Genomic DNA, 23,154 nt, shown 5'->3' with positions numbered 1-23,154 from the left:
CCAAAACATGTTGCTGATATAAGGAGGCAGGAGAGACTTTTTTATCATTCAGTGATCACAAACTCAATAAACATTATTTCACCATTTCGAACATTAATTTACAAATCATAACATTGTGAAAATTGTTTTTGTCGATAAATCAAAAGTTGTCACTTTCCAGTCATTCACTGTTTATTCACAAACAGAAAACTGTCATTCTATGATAAAGGTTATAAATCATAGAACAAACATTACCATAGAGTGGTAATCTGTACTCATTTTAGATTAAGTTATGTTTCGCAGATTCTAGGTAGTGATAAGGTGATTAATATCAATGCTGTTTTATTTTTCAAATTTTACATTATATTTATTTAGCATTTTGAAATTTTATTTGGCACAATAAATTTTGATAAACATCAAAGACCTTTCCAAGAACTCTACCTGTGGAGAGAGAGGGCGCTGCATGCTGTTTAAATCCGACTGAGCTGAGCTAGACAAGGTAGGAAGTTTCCTTTAGGATAGGGTATCACCTAAAGTACAGGTTGTCAAAATTTTAATAAACATATAATAATAATAAAAAATATAACAAGTAAATTCGGAACCCATTTATTAATATAAAAAATTAATTAAACAATTCACTTCAAAATAAATCACAAATCACTATTATACCAGAAAATATTATATAACAATATATATATATATATATATATATATATATATATATATATATATATTTGATTGATGCAACTAATTTTCCTTTATTTTGAGTATTTCAATATTAAATTCTACAAAAAGGATTTGAAGCTTTATATCTTCTATTAATTATCTGCGAGCGCTTTCGACAGTTGGTAGTACTGTCATCATCAAGTACACTCTTGGTTTTTCCCATTTTGTCTTCAATCGAGGACCGCCTGCCCAGTACTGACGATGCCCAATAGGCTGAAACAGCTATATATATATATATATATATATATATATATATATATATATATATATATATATATATATATATATGTATATATAAGGTTGAGACGGTAAGATGTTCTATAAAAAATTATCAAGAACAAAAAATGATGGGTACACAACATAAGTAATTACTGCATCACAAGCCCAACAATTTCAACTTCTATGAGGAGTCAGAGAAAACAAAGCAGTTATCCTTAATAATGAATTTCGTTGAATACAGTTCCCTTATCCCAACTGATCAGCAAAGACTACCTTTTAGGAAAATTTTGATTATTGGAAATGTTTCATCAAACGCGGTGAACAACATTATTTTCATTTCTGTTGTGTTATAGTGCTTCATGAACATTGACAAAAATTTGTAAATTGAGTTTCATATGAAGAGTCGCCTTTGAGATTTAAAAAGAAGATATTTCTTTATACTGAAATTCGAAGCTTTCACAGTCGGAAGTCAAATGAAAAAAATGTGTTTATCAGGGCTAGTTAGCCGAGTTCGTTAACGAGGACACCCATCGCAGTTAAAGGATAAACGTTTAAAAAAATCTCTCCCTTTAGACCACGAATTTCGGATTTTCGATTTTTTGTCTTCTTCTTCTGGGCATAGTTATCTTCACTCTGAGTAGGTTGAATAAAAGTTCAGGAGCTCAGCCCAAATAAAATTTACACTTGCTTGCCATCAGATAAAGATTTTCCAAATAATAATTTCTCAATCATGAGCTTTTTTGTCACACTATACTGTGAGCTCAGTAGTACCAGTCGGTCCAATTCCATTATGTTAATAGAGTTGTTATTACACATAACTTGCAGTAAAAAAATAAGCCAAGGAAGAAAATATAATTCAAATGGATCATATCATATATTCATTCACCAAGAAAGCATTTTAAAAATACAATTCTTGAAACATACCCCCAAGTTACATATTTGTTCAAAATTCATGAACCGTTGCAGTTATAAGAAAATCAAATATTCAGAGGTATTCAAGAGTTCAAGCAACATTTAAGAATAAATGACACAAACAGTATATGGGCTTCACGAAAAGCGATCAAAACGGTGAAATTGACTGGGTTGACTTTACATGAATTATTGAGTAGGGTTGAATTGAATGCTATCCGTAAAATACAGAGGCACTCTCGGCTTTGGTGGTCTAATGTTTAATATTGCAAAACGTTTTGTTTTATGGTTGGAGACCGCTTAACAGAATTTGCAGAAATGGAATGCCAAGATAATATTGATAAATCACTTATTTTTTATGCATTAATTTCTTGAAATATATTCACAAAATATACTTTTCACGTCTTGTTTAAAAAAAATGACCATTTTTCGATTGTTTTGTTCCCCACGTTAGTTACCTTATTTTCTATTCATACATTTTCATATCTGTTTAGAATATAGCGATGCTTAGTATGTGTGTGTTTTTGGTAGTTCGACATTTCGGCTTCGACTTCGAAGCCATTTTTAAGAAGCTATCACTATACTGAGACACTTGCCTTTTTACCTCTTCACATAAAAATAGTTGTTTCGAATGTATTCTTTTTTTTTCTCTGTAATTCATTGTTTATATGAAAGTAGTTCTTTCGAGATGGTTTTTTCTTCCAGTTTGTGTCTGAAAGTTATTTCTTTGCATGTAATTAATTTCTTTCTTCTTTTCTTTGAAATATTCCCAATTTTTTTTGCATAAAGTAGAAAACCAAAACCTTTCTTTACCCAAAAATTATTCTCTCCTTAAAATATATAAAAGGGAGACTTGCCTAACTTATAGGAATGTAGCTCAGAACAAAGCATAAAAAGTTTTCGGATGTTTTATTCATTCATCAACTCTTGCTTTCACCCGATCGTCAAACATGGACGATTCATTATATAGGTTTGAAATTCTTTGATGAATTCCTTGAATTAATTGTGGACCATACAGATATTCAATTCGAACAAAACTATTTTTTTCTTCACGAATGGTAACTAAAGGGTAATAGAGTTCATCACATTTTCTTTGATAAAATTATCGTTAAACGATGTCTAAATCCAATAGACAGATACCTCATTACAACAAATTCCATAACTTGTATAATGATAAAAATATCCTTTTGAAACTTTTTTCATGTCTCGCGATGCCTACAAACCGTTTGCTTTGAAGAATTTTATTTATTATGAGCCTACTGTATGGAGATGATTCCAAAAATCATTTCTATTCCGAGATCGACATCTACGAAGTTAGATTTCGAAATCTCCCTGAGTTGCTAACAGAAAAAACATAGAAATGGCATAAATAGAGCCATTAGAACATATACCTTCGAATAAACATCGATTTAGCCCCAAACCTGTTGAATTAAATCACTCCCGAGCGAAGAAAATCATCACGGATGGGAAAATTCCTAACGATTACGAAGCATGTCATGCGTGAGACGATGCGAATGAAGATTCACGCCACCAGAATATATCAAGATGAACGAAAATATAGGATGAATTAGATAACGTGTCTTATTTTTAGATGAGCGAATAACATTGGGACATGTGAGGTCGAATACAATAACCAACAAAGATATCTTCATCTTATTATTTTTCATCAGTTTCATACATGCCAACAACCTTGTGTTGTATCAAATGCTGCAAGACATTTGATACAATATCGCAAGAGCTCATCTTGCATTTCCTCAGATACTTTGCGATACCCGACAAAACCAACCAACTCTGGCGGATTCGCTTCGCCATAATATCTGGTCAGGTTAGAGTTCAAATAGGGTTCGTCACTTTTATAAATGATGTATTTTAGGGTAATTTCCTCGAATCTTTTCTTTTCTGCATCCCACTATTGCCATTATCCGTTGCGCTCAGAAATAATCGACGGTATAACTGTGGTACCTCCGGAAACCGGAGGCATAAGGTCACCCATTTGTTCAATATGGATGATCTTAAACTTCATACCTCTGTGGAGACAAGGATCTCAAATCAGTCTTTGAGGGTTGTACATGCATGCTATCGGTATGAAATTTGGAATAGATAATATTTGGTTGATAAATTCGGTTGAGTAATAGAAATAAAACAAAGATATGGAGAAAAATACAGGAAATTATATGTTACATACTTAAGTTGTATTATATATATATATTACAAATGAAAATGTCTCCATAGTCACATATTTCATTGAAATTGGTGCAGATAAAATTTATCGGAACTTTAAATGATAATGAGTTGGTAGAAGGTGTGTTGCATAAAAAAAGACTTTTCTAGTTGTTAGTCGAGGAACGAAGATGTTCATGAGATACAGTGAATTTGGGCATTCGAAAGTTTATACAGAAACATTACAAAAGCCTGTTTTCGACGATTATCCGATTACATAAAATTAACTTGAGCAAAAGCTTGACGTAGTCTGAACCCCTTAGTCCTTCTGTTCTAAAACAGAAATTTCAAGACTTTTTCTGGAATTTTTCGACAGAAAGAATATGTTGATTTCAAGTAGGACTCCATATATGAATGGACTGACCTAACTTGATGAAAGTTAACTTAATATCAAAGTTGACTCCCAAATCGCATATGATTTCTTTATGGATTATCTGTATTAATGCAATATTGGTGGTTCATTGCTGCACTATTTCTACTAAAAGTAATAGCCCTATATTTGTTTACATTAAGGGGCAAGTAATTTTGTTCAAACAAATTAAGTAATGGGATCTGTTGACTTTGTATTTCAATACAAGCGTAATACATATTGAATTACGTAATACATATTGTGAAAATATGGAAAAATAACAATTTGAATATTTATATTATGTCGGTCGGTCGGTAGCCAGGCGACGCGGATGCTTTGTTCACTCACTCGAATTGACTGCCGTGTTGGTCGGTGATTCAAGCCCTAGTCTGAACGATCGCTTTTCACTTACTATCGTCTAACCCCTGTTAGGAATCACAGGTTAAAAGTTAAGACCTCGTCAATCCTTAGCTCGCACAAGTTTCGACGTCTGAGGTCGTGGGTTGTCGTTCATAGGGGTGCGATGCGACAGCTGATTAACAGAAAAACATATTTTAAACAGATATTATGTGAAAGCCTGTCGATAACAAGGTTTTAGGTCAGATTTGAAAACAATTTTGGGGATATATACTAAAAATTTATTTTTCAACAACTGTTTTTTGTCGAAACCAATTTTTGAATGTTACAATTTCACTTACATATTGTAGGTTCGTGATAACAACGTAAATATCCAACCTGTATTAGCCCCAGGGATGCCATTAGCAATTACAAATAGACCCCGAACCCCAAACGAGCCCTAACGTGTGCAAGTTTTCGATGCGACGATGTTTCCCACCGCACCAGGTAATGAATAATTTCCCGTGATCAGTTCTGTGTTTACACTTGCATAGTCAATTTCGATTATCATAATTAGATCTATTCTATTCCAGTTTCTCGCAATCCATTATACGTCGACCGTGACCAGTTTGCCTACGTATTAAAAACAATGGAATCGTTCAATAAGATTTTTTTCAATTGATTGAACTATGCGTTATCGAGCGTTCGATCTGGAGGATTGATCAGTTACCGAGGGGACTTGCACGAATTATCAAGTAGGCTGTAACGGTTGCAATAACGGAAATTGAAGGGATGTATAGCAAGTTCTAAGACTGACTGGCGTTCAAATATTTACGATACTATTATGATTTTATATACCACTGAACACCGGTGGATGAGCTTTCCAGTGAAACTCTCTACTGGTAAAAAAACTCTTGCCAGTGATATGTATTGGATTTCGCCAAATTTACTTTTGAAACAAGGAATTGGTTAAAAAAATATTTTACCTTCAATCAGCTGCCGCTCTGTTGCGAACGACAACCTTCAGAGGTCGAAACTAAAGTCGAGCTTAGGATTAACGAGGTATTATCTTTTAACGGTGCGATGTTCAGCACGATAAAAATATTATTATCAAAACACATGGTAGGAGATCAGTAAGTAAAATGAGAAATATAATTTTCTGTTTTTTTTATCACTTTCATTTGTAACTAATGTTGTTACCGCAGTTTCGTCCTATTAGGACATTTTTAATACAATACAATATGATAATAATACAATAATTATAATTGTTTCAATACAATAACATTTTCAAACAATTACAATATTATTATTAGTATTATTGTATTATATTCTATTGATAATGTCCTTATAGGACGAAACTGCAGTAACAAGTGATAAAAAAAAATGAAAAGTTTTATTTTTCATTTATACTTGGTTTCATTAGAAAACCAGCTATCAATGCACTGATGACAATGTAATAGTTTCAAGAAACTTTTTACTACAAATTCCGATGAATAAATGAGAAGTTGGCAAAATCGATCAAATTGAACTCACTAAAACCTTTTCTGTTATTTGTAGTTTTATCTATCAGTATGCCAGATGAACAATTCAATATAGATTTTTGTTGGAAAAGTATATAATTTCCACTGAAACTACTCCCCACTTCCAAAGTATATAATTTCCACTGAAACTGTTCCCCACTTCCACAATTTTTCTGTAAATACCTTTCGAACTGTTTCGCGGTTGTATTATTATTGTACCCCCATACGATATTACGTTTCCGACAATTAATTCAAAGTGATCCCAGCTGAATGTGTCATTGGAAGATATTTTCATAAATTAGTATATATGAGGTCTTCGTATTCTTGAAAATAGGAGCTTTGTCACTGTTCATAGAACAGCGTTGGGTAAAGATTACTCCATATACAGATGAAAACCCTAACGTACCGTAGATTTTAGTTTTAGTAGTATACTGAAGATGCTAACGTGGCTTTCGAAACGCGCGTCGAGGATCCGTATTTTTGTTCTGTTGTGGGAAATGTGTTTTTAATAGTTCATATTACGCTAGAGATTCCAATTTTACCTATCGAGATGTTTGTTCTTGTATTCTAAATATTGGGAACAAATATCAAATACATAAACCTATTGCGAAAAACTTATAAACTCTCATGGAAACTCTAGTTCCCCGAGAAATTTATTTTTAAGAAAATAGTAGTCTACGAGAGAATATTTGGCTGATTCAAATACATACTGAATGTATTATTATAGTAATTTATTCTGCACATTTGTGAGTTATTTAGTAAAGGAGATTTCGAAGTTAACTGCATGAAATAATAAAAAAAAAGTAATATAACTTCGAGCGAGTGTGATCCATACTATTCTGTAACTTTTCTAAAACATAACTATTTTGATTTCGAAAATCGAACGTTAAATGCCTTTTCAAAAGAAGTGAACCATAAGATTACCATACTTCAGTCGTCACTCCAAGGTTTTAATGCTTATACCCTTGGTTTCTACTTCAAAAAACTTATTGCCAGACCATTGTTCTTTTTTATATTTCAAAGATGAAACTGATTATGGATGATATCGTTATAGAATTGAACCTAATTGTACAAATAATGAAAGAATTACACAATACCCATGTGTAGGTAATCGTACATATAAATGTACAAAAAAAAATTACCTTTTAGAACTAAATCTTGTAAAAAATGCATTTTTCTTATAAAATTTCTATTTTTCACATTCCATATTACGTTTTGAAATGAATGAATGATATTCATATTAGTTGGCGAGATTCTTGATAATCGCAAAAATGTTGTGGAGAGATTGTTTGGGAATATCCATTTTTTTTTGTCTTCCAGCTTCCTATTTTTTTGTACAATACAGAATTTTTATATATTATAGAGAAAGCATAGAGCCAAGTAAGTATTTCCACGATGTTTTTTTCTTCACTTGATTATCATACCTACTATTGAAGAATTTCTCAATACATCTTTATATTAGTTCAATTGAATTATATTGAACCCAGTCGATGAAGAATTGAAAACAAATAATAATTATGGAAATCAATTTTTCTGAGATGACAGAAACATAGTTTCAAAAACCAACATTTTCTGAGCATTTAACTCAAATACTCTATCCATTGTTTTAAATCACAATTTGAGTACATGATGATGACAAAGTTGGAACATTCAAAGGGTACCTACGTCTGTTTTTGAGAGCAAATATCCGTAAAATAACCTGTCAATATCACATGCTTGGCATCCTCTTGCTTGCACCTTTGATCTTTTTCCGTCTCGTATTTTATCGAAGGTGGAAATAAATCGGGATATTTGTTTTATGTAAATTTGGCGTGCCAAATCGAAGGCTTTGAAACATTCCTCAAAGAGATAAAATCGTACCTATATAGGAAAATCGAATCTATGTATTTACAGACGCATATTACACAGTGAGTCAATCTGAATTGTAAATATTAACAACCGGCCGTCCTTATATTTTTCATACAATGAAATATTTATTCCACTTTATTGGATATCCCTTTACACGTGTGGGTCTTTGCTTCATGTTGAAGTGCATATTTCTTTGAAAATTCAATTCAATTCAGAAAGTGCTCCGAAAGTTTTCACACGCAAAAAAATGGACTACTCTAACAAATAAATATAGTTGAATCAACGAATTTTTTCCTTGGTAGTCCTCAAAAACACCCTTAGATTTTACTGATTTTTTCAAATTATGTTTTTATATAATGTTTGAAATCAGAAACGTTTCGTAGTGGGAAGTTAATTATTTATATTGCCTTAACAATCTACTCTACTATGAAATATCGAATTCATTCCATATTTTGTATGTACATAATACGTGTGGAATAATCACGTTTCGTGTTGATCAGTTATATGAATCTCATGAAACTCAACATTCGAATGTTTCAAATTCTTCTTCACAGCTGAACTGTTGAGGAGTTTCACTGATAATTATAATTTTATGGGAGAAATTCTTTAACACGAATCTAAATTTAGCTGAAAAAACGCACATCGGAAAAAATATATACTATACTAATAAAAAGCAAACGAATGAACTACAAAAACGGCTGCACATGATCAGGTGAAAAATATCCAGGGAATAATTATGTTCCATTTCTTTCACAGATGTTGACAAAAAAACCTTTTAGAAAGTTGCGTTGTCATATGACTATCATTGTATTGTCAATATTCTATAGGATATTTTGAATTTTTTTGATATGGCCGAACAGTTTACATTCAATGAATATGCAGATATGCATGTATTTTATGGACGAGCATTTTGTAATGCTGCAGAAGCTCGTCGTCTGTATTCCGAGCATTTTCCCAATCGAACGGTACCGTCAAGAGAAACATTCGAGCGTGTCGATCGCAGCTTGAGGGAGACAGGTATGTAATAATTGATAATTAATTTGAGCACGTTGTTTTATTTCGATATTATTGTAGGTACAGTTTTGCCAAAACGAGGTGGTGAGAGCGCTCCTAGCACTGTACGTACCGTTGTATTGGAGGAAAATATTTTGGAAGCCGTCGCTGATGATCCTTCAATGAGCATCAGAAATCTATCAGAACAGTTCCATACATCCAAGTCCACTATTCATAGAATAATTAGGGAACAACTGCTCCACCCATTTCACATCCAGAAGGTACATGCCATGACACCTCAAGATTTTCCAGCACGACTGGAATATGCCAATTGGTTCATGGATAGGCAAAGGGAGGATATGACTTTTATTAATCGAGTTTTATTCACTGATGAAGCAGGTTTCAGTAGAGATGGAGTTATCAACTCTCATAATCTCCATATATGGGCCGAAGAAAATCCCCATGGGATATTGCAAACCAAACACCAACGGAAATTCAACGTGAATGTTTGGGCTGGTATCATAGGAAACCATCTTATAGGACCATTCGTTCTACAGGACCGATTGAATGGAGAACGTTATTTGGAGTTCCTTCAGAACGATTTGAATGGACTTTTGGAACATGTTCCATTGCAAACCCGAAGAGATATGTGGTTTATGCATGATGGCGCTCCTCCTCATTTTAGTTTGATTGTACGTGACCATCTGAACCATATTTTCCACAATAGATGGATTGGTAGAGGTGGGCCATATTCATGGCCATCGCGGTCTCCGGATTTAAATCCATTGGATTTCTTTCTGTGGGGGCATCTAAAAAGCCTTGTTTACGCTACACCTATTCACACAAGAGATGCATTGTTGAATAGAATAACATTACATTTCAAGTACAGAGAGGGTGTCTTCGCAGACTAATTCATTTGTTTAGTCAATTACCAAAATTTGGATGATTTTGAATATTCACTTGAAAAGTTATCAAAGAAAAACATTTTTCATTTTGTAACTTCGAGGGCCCGTTACTTGGTAACGAAGGATTTTAGGAAAAAAAGTTATATGAAGTACTGGTGATATTTTGACCCCATCTATACATTCACGAGAGGAAAAGAGGAAGTCCAGGGACACCCTGTATACCCTCAAAACACACTTTTGTAGGAATATATAGTTATAACGACTCTGTCGCAATACCATCACTCAAGTGTTTTATAGGGGTAACATAGTAGCTGAAATGAGTTAACATGCTTAATATTGATCAACTTTTTTCGAGATCAATTGCCCTAACACCAAAATGCCCTAACACCTAACCTAACCACAAAGTTAGCATCCTCAGGAGAAGAAAATTCTCTCGCGCGAAACGCGCGTCGAGTGCAAAAATATCACTTGGTGTTAGGGCAATTGATCTCGAAAAAAGTTATTCAACTTTCACACCAAAGGTTCCAATCTCATCGTTACTTGATATTGATATTAAATTATTTTATAGAACGACGCCATTTTGAAATGATAGCAGTTCGTAATACTGACATTAGATGAGTTGAAAATATGAAATACCACACATATTTATATATTTACATATATATTTACAGCTGAAAAGTACATAGATATTCTAGGATTATATTATTTAGAACAAAACTAAGTTATGTTTGCGACTAGAAAATTAATACGTTCACAGAATGAATTTTTTTTTCAAAAACATCAATAAAGGAGTGATGCACTCAAATTTTACTAATAATAAGCTACCTATGTATTTGTCAATAAAATTTAATTCGCAGTAAAAATTACAATCTTTGAAGCACAAACAATGTCAGTTTTATAAGTACAAAAGTGAAATTATTAAAATGGCTTCAACCTTTCTATTCGTTACTTTTTAGTTGGTGACATATCTATTATATTTTCCTAGTGTCCAATACAAAATTACTTACGTGACGGACTATGGCTGCTCATCGTTTTGAGGTTCAAGTCGGTACACCTCGAACTCCACTGTCTGAAAACTTTCATTTGGAAAACTGCGTTCCTGTGGAATAAACTTCTTGTGAACGTTTTTCCAAATGATTTTTTTATAACCCTCCCCTGGCATCACACCGGAGTTTATTTTGCCACAAAATTTTTGAATCAATCGAGTTACTACATTTTATATCGATCTTTTAGATTTAATTAAAAATGTTATAATTATGTTGTATATTTTTTCATCGAGTGGAAAATGAATTTAATCTTCAGCGATTCAAATTCAACATGAATCGCACAGGCACCGCTCTTAGAGCCCCCTCCTGTGGTGTTTGTATTTTTTTTAACAAAAAAAAATAATACAATCACCTCTACCTATAGATAATAATTGCCATCATGTAGTTGTATCAGAGGACGTTGGTGTGTTAGTGGCATTCATGGCTGTAGCATCTGATGCATCAAATAGTATGCATTACCAGGAATTTATTAAACAAATACCAAGTTGATGTATCATCCCTAATGTCACAACAAATCATATATTAGCCATAGCATGCATGGATGTGATACTACATTCGATTTTTATAAAGAAAGGAAAATAATTTCATTAAATATTTCAATAAGTATCATTATCATAAGGTACGTGCATCATCTGAATTTTACAAGGTATGAGAACCAAGTAAAACAAAAAATTTTAAAGAATTAACTGTATTGTCACAATATACTGCAACTATGACAACTACCAATCACATAAATGAAGTACACGATAGAAACATTACACATCATTAGCTTCAAAAAACAAGAGCGTGAAGTAATATATGAAATAAATACCCAACTGCTGGTTTTATGATTGAAGATTGTTTTGAGATTTTATATATCTCTGGAAACAATATACAACTCGCAGTTTGTTACCTTTGCATGAAAAAACATATTTTAAAAGATAACTACTTGAAACCAATCAATATAAAGCAAAAAACAGCTGTTTTTTTTTGAAAAAACCTATGAATTCATGTCTTTTTCTAATAAATAATCGAATGAAGTATAATTTTGTTAACTATTTCTATTATTATATCCATCAAAAACAATTTTCACGTTGTTCCCATATTTATTATGTAAATATATGAAGTACAGATAAAAACAATCTGTTTCCAATGAAGTTTCAAACATTAATGAATTTTTTAGTATCCGAACTTTATTTCAATGTTGAAAATAGGTATATCAATCTAATAACACTTCCAAAATACAAATCATGACATTATAAAAGAAAAACAAAAATTATTTGACGCTCCGGGGCGACTTCACTGACTTAAACCAGTCCGTTTTGTATTTGACCAAGACGTAATAATGACCAGATTCAACGCCAGAACCACAGTGAACAATGACTGCATGAAGATTATAATATTCGTCTGCTAGATTGAAGTGTTCATCCATTTCGAATCTTCATAAGATTTTGATGCTTCCGTCAGAAGTTGAGTCATGTTTGAAGATCATCAGTGTTATTATTAGATTGACTAGTGTCTCACCTATACTTGAGGCTGAACATATTCCACCATAAATAGCCGAATTTATGTGTCGAAATGTGACAATGGATGAAACATGGCTCCATCACTTCACACCAGAATCAAAACGATCGTCATCTGAGTGGACTGCACGTGGTGAACTGACTCCAAAGAGCACAATGATGCAACAGTAGGTTGGCAAGATTATGGTATCAATATTTTGAGATGCACATAGTATAATATTTATCCATTACCTTGAAAAAGGAAAAATCATCAACAGCGATTATTATATAGCGTTATTGGAGGGTTTGAAGGACGAAATCACAGAAACACGGACCCATTCAAAAAAAACCGAAAGTGCTGTTTCATCAAAACAAAACACCGTGTCACAAAACAATGAAAACCCCAACCTCAAGAATGAAGAGGAAACGTCTGAATTAACCCTTTTTGGTCTTATAACATCAATTTCAAATGTATCGACATTGTGGTTTGAAATTATTGCCCCAAAACAACATAACAAAGTTATTTTTTGGAAAATATCATACCTGGAAATATCTACGATGAGTATGCAACTCCGCTTTTCATTTCTGAAAGTTAATGGTTGAAAAAATATTTGTTGGCTTCATGATGAATGACGTTTATTTAACGTCGAGTTTCAAACAAGAAAAAGACATAGAAATAAGATGTATATTTTTCAAAACGAACAACTTTTTAGTTCTTACGTTAGAATTAACAATATCCGGTCTAATGTTATCCATCTGTTGATAACGTGATTTGTATATCGATTGAAACCCACATCGGAGTAGCAAAATTCATAGTTCAACGTGCTCCATAGTATAAATTTAATATAAGAAACACATTAACCCTTACCGACTCAAGTCAGCGATTTGGTCAGTAAAAAATGTGCTCAACTGTGTAATTCATCATGACCTGGCAAGTCCGACGTCATCTTCTTGGAACGTCGCCTGACCTCTTTCATTTAATTATAATCTTCTATAATTACATCAGAGAGAGTGCATCTGTCACTCGTTAAAGCTACACTAGTGTACATTGTTCACAGATTCTGTCCTTTGACGAGTACTGCATGTCGAGAGACATCACAGTAGGGGGCAAAGAGAATTAATTCAATTCTATCACGTTATACATACGTAATTATTCGTCTCCACTGAAGACATCAGCGCGTCTCATCTCTTTGATGCCCGAGAGACTGGAGACATAGAGGGCGAAAGTGAAAGAAATTCTGTGAAGTTTGCATATGAATTTCAAGGGGCGAGAGATATAACATTGGTATTGGCGAACAAGAGAAATTCTGTGTTTATTAAAAGGGTTGGTACCACACGTCATATTGTTTAGTCCGGTTTAAATTATATCAGGTACGTCATTTAATACAACTGGCGTGGATGGAATCGTTTTCCAATGGGTTATCTACCTGTCTAGAAAGTGGAAACATTTTGAAAAGAGAATAGTAGCTGAAGATATTTGCATTAATCGTCATCTGAGTGGACTGCACGTGGTGAACTGACTCCAAAGAGCACAATGATGCAACAGTAGGTTGGCAAGATTATGGTATCAATATTTTGAGATGCACATAGTATAATATTTATCCATTACCTTGAAAAAGGAAAAATCATCAACAGCGATTATTATATAGCGTTATTGGAGGGTTTGAAGGACGAAATCACAGAAACACGGACCCATTCAAAAAAAACCGAAAGTGCTGTTTCATCAAAACAAAACACCGTGTCACAAAACAATGAAAACCCCAACCTCAAGAATGAAGAGGAAACGTCTGAATTAACCCTTTTTGGTCTTATAACATCAATTTCAAATGTATCGACATTGTGGTTTGAAATTATTGCCCCAAAACAACATAACAAAGTTATTTTTTGGAAAATATCATACCTGGAAATATCTACGATGAGTATGCAACTCCGCTTTTCATTTCTGAAAGTTAATGGTTGAAAAAATATTTGTTGGCTTCATGATGAATGACGTTTATTTAACGTCGAGTTTCAAACAAGAAAAAGACATAGAAATAAGATGTATATTTTTCAAAACGAACAACTTTTTAGTTCTTACGTTAGAATTAACAATATCCGGTCTAATGTTATCCATCTGTTGATAACGTGATTTGTATATCGATTGAAACCCACATCGGAGTAGCAAAATTCATAGTTCAACGTGCTCCATAATATAAATTTAATATAAGAAACACATTAACCCTTACCGACTCAAGTCAGCGATTTGGTCAGTAAAAAATGTGCTCAACTGTGTAATTCATCATGACCTGGCAAGTCCGACGTCATCTTCTTGGAACGTCGCCTGACCTCTTTCATTTAATTATAATCTTCTATAATTACATCAGAGAGAGTGCATCTGTCACTCGTTAAAGCTACACTAGTGTACATTGTTCACAGATTCTGTCCTTTGACGAGTACTGCATGTCGAGAGACATCACAGTAGGGGGCAAAGAGAATTAATTCAATTCTATCACGTTATACATACGTAATTATTCGTCTCCACTGAAGACATCAGCGCGTCTCATCTCTTTGATGCCCGAGAGACTGGAGACATAGAGGGCGAAAGTGAAAGAAATTCTGTGAAGTTTGCATATGAATTTCAAGGGGCGAGAGATATAACATTGGTATTGGCGAACAAGAGAAATTCTGTGTTTATTAAAAGGGTTGGTACCACACGTCATATTGTTTAGTCCGGTTTAAATTATATCAGGTACGTCATTTAATACAACTGGCGTGGATGGAATCGTTTTCCAATGGGTTATCTACCTGTCTAGAAAGTGGAAACATTTTGAAAAGAGAATAGTAGCTGAAGATATTTGCATTAATTCATTTTTATCGACTTGATAAGCAATAAATAAATTTTCAAGTAGCTCTAGGCTTCTCTCACATTCATTTGATATTTGTTTGTAACTTGTTCAAAGGTTGAACAGTTTTTCAGTCTGTCTTATATTTTCACTCGTATTTTCATAATACGACGGCGAAAGGGAGTAAGGCAAATTAAAAAAGGCTTCAAACTGAAAAGGTATCAGAGATTCAACATGAATTCAGCAAGTCATCAGGAATTTAAACTTCACAAACAAGTCACAAAATTACACTAAAAATTTAATAAAATATATCAAAATCAGTCGCATATTAAAGATACATATCACTCAGGCAATATACAAACATTCTAGATATATGCAATAATGATTGGAAATATATTCTTTGAAATATTTCTTTTTGGGAAGGAGGCAATGTTTCTTATTGTCTTTTTAAATACACAAAGTTAATTCAATAGAGAATCTGCTCAAGTGTAATAATTGAACTCTTTGGTGATTTATATTACGCAGTAACTTTTTGGGATGAACTTTTTAGTTTGCTCTTTGTTAACATATTCCATTAATGAGACGGCATCTATGGAATCGATAGAAAATGCAATTCTCCAATAAATAAACGAGGTTTCCCAAAGTGATCAGTTGCAGAGCCAAGTTTCCACATCGACGGCCGAACAAAATTCGTCCTCTAAATAGAAAAAAGTGCTTTTTTGTATAATCCAAAATACGTATTCATATAAAAGTAGTAGTCAAAGTTCATATGAAAGTTGTTTCAAGAGTTGTTGCAAGAGTTGTTTCAGGAGGGGTTTTTCGTCGAGTTTGTATCTGAATGTTTCTTCTTTGCATGACCTTTACATCTTTCTGAAGAATTAAATTTGAAATTAATTGACTTCTTCCTTCTTTTGGAAGTTTCCTCCTACATTTTTCGTGTGGAGAGGAAGAAGTAGGAATCCAAAATATTTCTTTACTAAAAAATAATCTCCCCTAAAAATATCCCCATTCAATTTGAGTATATCATTTTGTCAACTAAAAATATTATCAATAAAGATAAAAAAAGACTGAGATTTTCGTATTTTCATAACTATTTCCATTAAACTGAATCGAATAAGTTGATTATGAAATGACTTTCATGCTTGGAAATTGATATTTACGTATTTACTTACAGAAAAATGCCGATAAATTCATATTTTTACGACGAATAAGGTCCCGAAAAACGTCTGAATTTCTAAAATAGACAATTCTGACTAATGATGACCCTGAATTTTGAAACATATGATGAAAAAATTCAATAGTTCGAGTTGGTCTAAGTTACCCCTCTCTGAAACACTTTCCTTGGCATATTTTTCCAGCTTATTTGAAGTAGCAATGACAAAGAGTGAACTTTCAACATTTAATTCAACCAGATATGAATGAAAATGAAATGAAAATTTTTTCATTTTATCTCCAAGTACGCAACTTTCCCTATATTATCTTCACAACGCTTACCATTTTCTTGAATTTCACTTGAAATATTATTCGAAAAAATCTCTTTCGATACTTTCAATTTCTGCATATACAAGCGACAAAGCGCTTTACACAAAATAGTGTTTGAGTTAGTGACACTTCAGAAATGTACCTAACGAATTGATATGTCTACCAGAGATTGTAAATATACCAGAATACAAAGATTTTAAGGTAATAAAGAAAGTACACCCATACAGATCAGTTCTCAAAATATATTATTTGGTAAATAGGTTGTCGCGTATATATAAATATATATATATATATATATATATATATATATATATATATATATATATATATATGAAATTTTCAGCGTGTAATATTTTCACATTTAGATTTTTCGTTACAATATCAATAATTATTCATCCAATTTTTCTTCAATAGAAACTGTTCATTCTGCACGTTTAATCACGTGGAAATCAAGAATCAAAAATAACACCGATACAAACAATAGTTTTTGCAGTGACCTCTAGTCTGCAACTTTAACATATATCCCTCTGGTTTTTCGTCACGATAGTGGGCGAAATAAATTCGAATGTCAACAGCACTCGGTCCCAGCTGTAATGTGGAACAAATACGTTCCCACCAGAAGAATAACAAAAATAACGCTTACAATTTTATTGTTTTAATTAGCCGTTTCCGGTCTTTGTAATTTACATGAAGAAAGAATTATGGCCACATTATGCTGACTGGAGCATTTTTGAACGTTAACTGATAAGAAACCATGTGTGGGTGAGAAAAATCGATCGATATATATGGGGTCAACGCATTGGCAATGTTGATTTTAGTTAATTTGCAGTTACAGCATTATTTTTGTTGAGATGATTCTGATATAAGTTTCAAAATTACTATTTTGGTTGTTAATTTGTCAACAGAATAAACTTTTGAAATTTGTAATAAAAAATCATCTATATTATTTTCAATATGGAAGTAGATTCTAAAATTGCAAAATACTATTATATATATTTGAAAAAGGTATAAATATTACTGGAGTTTTTTTTTCCAACACGAAATCGTTATTTTTAACACCTTGACACGTGTTTCGATCACCAAGTGATCATCTTCATGGGGAAGTTTAACTATATTGATCAGTACACGAAGAACTTTGGGAAGATTTTCAAGGAACTAGGTATGAAGGTGGTTTATAAGACAAGTCATACACTACAGAGCCATTTGGAAAGTCCAGAAAACAAAATCGAGAATTCGAAAAAGTTTGGAATTTACGAAATTGAATGTAAGGACTGCGATGCAAAATATTATGGACAGACAAAAAGATCTATTAAAATAAGATATGAGGAACACTTAGCACACTTAAAATATGCAGCAGTCGCCCATCATATTTTGCAACAAAGCTATTCCATAGACATCAGTTCATTAAGATTAGACAAGTTAACAACAACAAGCAACTAGATGCATATGAGAGTGTAGAAATAAGTAAACATAATAATATTATGAATGACGATGACGGACCAATACCAAATAGCATACTGTATAGCCTATTAAAATAATATAATTAGATTTACTTGAATATTACTGGATTTTTTTCCCAACACCAAATCGTTATTTTTAACACCTTCACCTTCAAAGAGGAAGATTAAAACTAGAAACTAATGCGAGCTAACCCTATTTATGCTATAAAGGTATCCCATACAGGTAAACCATCCAGGCGTACAACCCATACAAGTATACCAACCTAAATTAATTTTAACAACAACAGGCAACTAGATGACTATGAGAGTGTGGAAATAAGTAAACACAATAATATGATGAATAAAAAGCTGCGTTCCCACGGGGCAAAAATACGAAATCGTGCCACTCTTTCGTACTCACTGTCTTGGCTCAAGACTGGAGTAGGGATAGGCAGCGAACCAGCTGAGTGTCGTGGACAGTTCACACACAGTCACATTCACGATTCAGTTTTCCTTGCGAAGCCGACCGCGATGAACGAGCTCCTAGTTGAAAGTTGTGCAGTTTTGTGTTCAACCTTCAGTGCTATTTTAGGTGAGAGATTAAAGTTACACGGACATATAAGAAAACGGAAGAAAAGGCGTTATTGGGTGAGGAAGTGGATACTGAAAAGAAGTTCGGAGGTTCAAAATTTGGTTGACCACGAGCTAAGGAGTAATCACCATGAAGATTTTAAAAACTTGTTACGAATGTCTGAAGAACAGTTTGATTATCTCCTGGAACGAGTAACTAAACATATTTTAAAATCAGACACCAACATGAGGCAAGCTCTGAGTCCTAAAATAAAACTCCAAGTTACGCTCCGCTACTTAGCTACTGGGGACTCTTTCAAAAGTTTGGAATATTTGTTTCGTGTACCAAAAAATACAATAAGCAAATTTATACCAGAAACATGCAAGGCTATCATCAAAGAACTCGAAGAATTCATAAAAGTAAGTTTAATTGATGTTAATAATTACAATAGTTATATTAACCTACATACTCAAGTTAATATTTAGTTAGCAACTCAACATCAACCATGTTCTTATTATTAATTACAAAAGTTCGTATGTGAAATCATTAGAATAGTCCCTTGCGCCACCAAGGGATGTGTTGTCATTCGATAGTTGATTGGATGAGGGTGGTCGGCTCCAGGTATTTGGTGGTGGGCACATTGTTTGTGTTACGAGACGAGTTATTTGGTCTTGCAGTCTCATTGTAGTTGGTGGTCCTATGTTCCGCAGCATAGATGCCACATATTTTCCAAAATAGTCATAGCAGTCTTCTTTTGGAATTTGAGCAGCACGAGTTGAAATGTCATCCAATTTTTGTATGGCACTACACATGAAATTAATTTGGGGATCTTGAGCTATTTTCTTCCTCTGTGATGGCGATGGTTCAGATGGGGTTTTCCGTTTACCATATGGTGTCGCTGGAGCCTCCTCCATTTTTTCACTTTGCACTGTAGTATTTATAGCATCTGGAGTGACAGTACTCTTGGAATGGCTTGCTGTATTTGGTGTATTTTCGCTGCAGATGTCGATAGAGTGTTCCTGCCGATCATCACCAACGGAGTGTGGAATAGTTGGATTCGCTGGCATCATCTGAAATAGAAAATTACAACATATTTTGTATTTTATTTATTTTATATATTTTTCAGGTACCATCTACTGAAGATGAGTGGAAGAACGTTGAATATAACTTCAGAGAGCGCTGGAATTTCCCTGGTTGTGCAGGAAGTCTCGATGGAAAGCATGTGATTATACGAGCCCCTTCACACGGTGGATCGGATTTTTACAACTACAAGAACAGTTTCAGCATTGTACTACTGGCGGTAGCAGACGCCAATTACAATTTTCTATATCTTGACGTGGGTGCTAAAGGAAGAGGTTCTAATGGTGGCATTTTTCAAAATAGCTCATTACACGCAGCTTTGGAGACGAATTGCTTAAATATGCCAAGAGACTTTGTCATTGTAGGAGATGATGCATTTCCTTTAAAAACATATTTGATGAAACCCTATAGTCGGCGTAATATGACCCAAGAGGAGAGAATCTACAACTACCGACTGTCAAGGGCACGAAGAGTGATAGAAAACACTTTCGGTATTCTTGTTAGTAAATTCAGAATTTTTGAAAAACCAATATCATTGAAAATTGAGTCGGTAGATGATGTAGTCCTCGCCTGTTGTTCATTACACGATTGGTTACGGAAAACAAACCCCACGTACGTTTCCAGTGGTTTGATAGACTACGAAGATGAAAACCATCGCATCATCCGTGGCTCCTGGCGTGAAACCCCAACTGCCAGCTTGCAGGACCTTCCGCGAAATAACAGCAGAAATCCACAACAACAATCACAACAGATTCGAGACAAGTACCGTGATTACTTCAACAACGAGGGAGCTGTGCCCTGGCAATGTAGACTAGTCAATGCTACAACAACTGAATAACCACATACTCTATGCATTATATAAGAAAGGTGTACAGTCTGAAAATACATGTTTATTGAAAAGTAAAGGATTTGTTAACATAACACCTATTCCAAAATATTATTTACATTAAAACTCAAATATATTCTGGAGTATTACTGCAGTTCAAATATGCCACTCCTAATATTTTATAAAATTACTTTTGAAAACTTTTGTCTATACGAATTTTAATCTTACTAAATATGTTCAATTGATTCAAATGTTAATTAAATTGGTATACTTAATAGTATATTTCATAATATTTTGGCTAGGTGATTAAAGTTAGCGTAGATAAATATATCAACGACGTGCTAAATGAAGTGCACAAAAATTACGTTGACGTAAAATTGAGTAATTATTGAATTTTACTTACCAAATTCGATTTTGTTGACCGTTGTTGAACAAACGGTCGGATGAAGGAATTCATGTTCTCGAACCAAATGACCTTCGGTACGTATACATCGTCAGTTCCACTTCCAGATCTTTCAGTGTCAGCTATTTTCTTCAGCTCTTGACAGTATGAACTTCTAAGATTCTTAAATTTAGTAATAACCTCTTTCGGTCCAAATCCGTTAATCCCCATTGCTTCGCTAATTCTCTTCGCTGCGGCCAATCTTAAATCCCTGTCCTTGTAGTCTTTGCAAGTCGAATCATACAGCACTCTCTCACTAGCATACAATTCAATGAACTTAATTGTTTCGTTGTCCTGTAACTTTACTACTCTAGGCTCAGACATTTTACCCACTTATAAATAAATCGCTCACAACTAAAAAAAACCCCTCTACTAATCAACCCACTAAATAAAGACGTTTCGACTCGTCAAAATCTGGTTGGCAACTGTCGTGTTCAAGCTTCAAAATCAAACACGTTTGATATAGAGCGTGAGCGGTCGTGGACTGTCCACGCTTCCGGAGGCTACTGAGGCAAACTCACTACACATCGTTCAGACGGGTCGTCTTTCACGAATGCGTGAGTCACGCCAACGTGACACGCCCCGTGGGAACGGGGCATAACGATGACGGATCTATATAGCTTGTTAAAATAAAATAAGGTTGTTGGGTTTACTGATAACTACATAAGGACAAATTGCAAAAATAAATTTGAATAGGCAATAATGAGAAAAAAAATTTTTAGGTTGGTATACCTGTATGGGTGGTACGCCTGGATGGTTTACCTGTATGGGATACCTATATAGCATAAATAGGGTTAGCTCGCATTAGTTTCTAGTTTTAATCTTCCTCTTTGAAGATGATCACTTGGTGATCGAAACACGTGTCGAGGTGTTGAAAATAACGATTTGGTGTTGAAAAAAACTCCAGTAATATTCATTACGACACCAAAGGTTCCAAACAGTGCATCATAAAATAGATTTACTGACTATTACATAAGGACACTTTGTAAAAATAAATTTATGACAAGTAGATAGGCAAATGTGAAATTTGCCTATATATAGCTATAACATTTAAATATTAGATTAGATTAGACTAGACGTATTGTAAAATAATTAGATAAGGCAAATTGTAAAATTAATTTAAGACACCAAAGGTGTGGTATACCTGTATGTGTGGTACACCTGTATGGTATACCTGTATGGTATACTCGTAAAGTATAAATAGGGTTAGCTTTGCAAGTTTTTCCAGTTTAATATTTCTCTTGAAGATGATTACTTGGTGACCGAAACATGTGTCGAGGTAATAAAAATAACGATTTGGTGTTGGAAAAAAACTCCAGTAATATTCATTACTACACCAAAGATTCCAAACAGTGCATCAAAAAGGTATACTTCATTAAAATGTTCAAACCGAAATAATTTTCGTTGTAATGAACTAATCTGAATTTCAGTTTTATCCAATATGTTGAAATTAGTAATTCTTGAAAAAAGAGAAAATAAGATCCTAATCTATGGAATGTTCTGGTAGAGGTAAAATACGAATACTGATCATGACTGAATTGGTGATCGTGACAATCTTTTTTGACCCTGTAACAGAGACCAAAGAAATTTTTAATAGAAAGTGAATGTTGAAAATGAAATAATAAACAGAGTACCTATTGCAATTTGTACATACGAGTTCACTGTGAAATAGACGTTACCTTCGCGGTCGAACTGAAATTTCAAATTTGTTAAAACCTTCCGAGAAAATTTACAGATTGTACATTGAAACCATATTTGATATCAAAAATTTGAAACAATCTTTTATTCTCATTGTCCCACTGGTTGATCATCACTGTATACCATGAACAATACCTTCATATTTCTCAATACTCCTTCCAAAATTTAAATATACCATTTTTTTCAAAACACCTATTTTTGGCTTCTTATTTCTTCGTCAATATCAGAACAGAACAGAACACTTTGTGATTCAAATGACATTG

The 23,154-nt window shown here is 33.5% G+C and overlaps 1 protein-coding gene across 1 annotated transcript; it reads right to left on the bottom strand.

The window, feature by feature from the left end:
• Positions 1-19,255: 19,255 nt before the first annotated feature.
• LOC141480183 (uncharacterized) lies at positions 19,256-21,654 on the bottom strand. Its single transcript, XM_074170064.1, has 2 exons — positions 21,155-21,654; positions 19,256-19,915 (listed from the first exon to the last, which is right to left on the bottom strand). The coding sequence occupies exons 1-2, from the start codon at positions 21,515-21,517 to the stop codon at positions 19,367-19,369; spliced, it is 912 nt and encodes a 303-aa protein (XP_074026165.1). The 5' UTR covers positions 21,518-21,654; the 3' UTR covers positions 19,256-19,366.
• Positions 21,655-23,154: the final 1,500 nt, after the last annotated feature.

This window comes from Leptinotarsa decemlineata, unplaced genomic scaffold, assembly GCF_025532065.1.
Source record: "Leptinotarsa decemlineata unplaced genomic scaffold, Ldec_3_MD MMD2_P_RNA_scaffold_6, whole genome shotgun sequence".
NCBI lineage: Eukaryota > Metazoa > Arthropoda > Insecta > Coleoptera > Chrysomelidae > Leptinotarsa > Leptinotarsa decemlineata.
Note: the sequence above shows the minus strand (reverse complement) of the source record. Positions and strands in the feature narration are given on the sequence as shown.

Excerpts from the sequence above, each read along its gene's own strand:
- LOC141480183 (XM_074170064.1), bottom strand. The coding sequence starts at position 21,517 with ATGTCTGAGCCTAGAGTAGTAAAGTTACAGGACAACGAAACAATTAAG. Across the intron at positions 19,916-21,154 it reads GGTCAACAAAATCGAATTTG|ATGATGCCAGCGAATCCAAC; the intron begins GTAAGTAAAATT and ends TTTCTATTTCAG.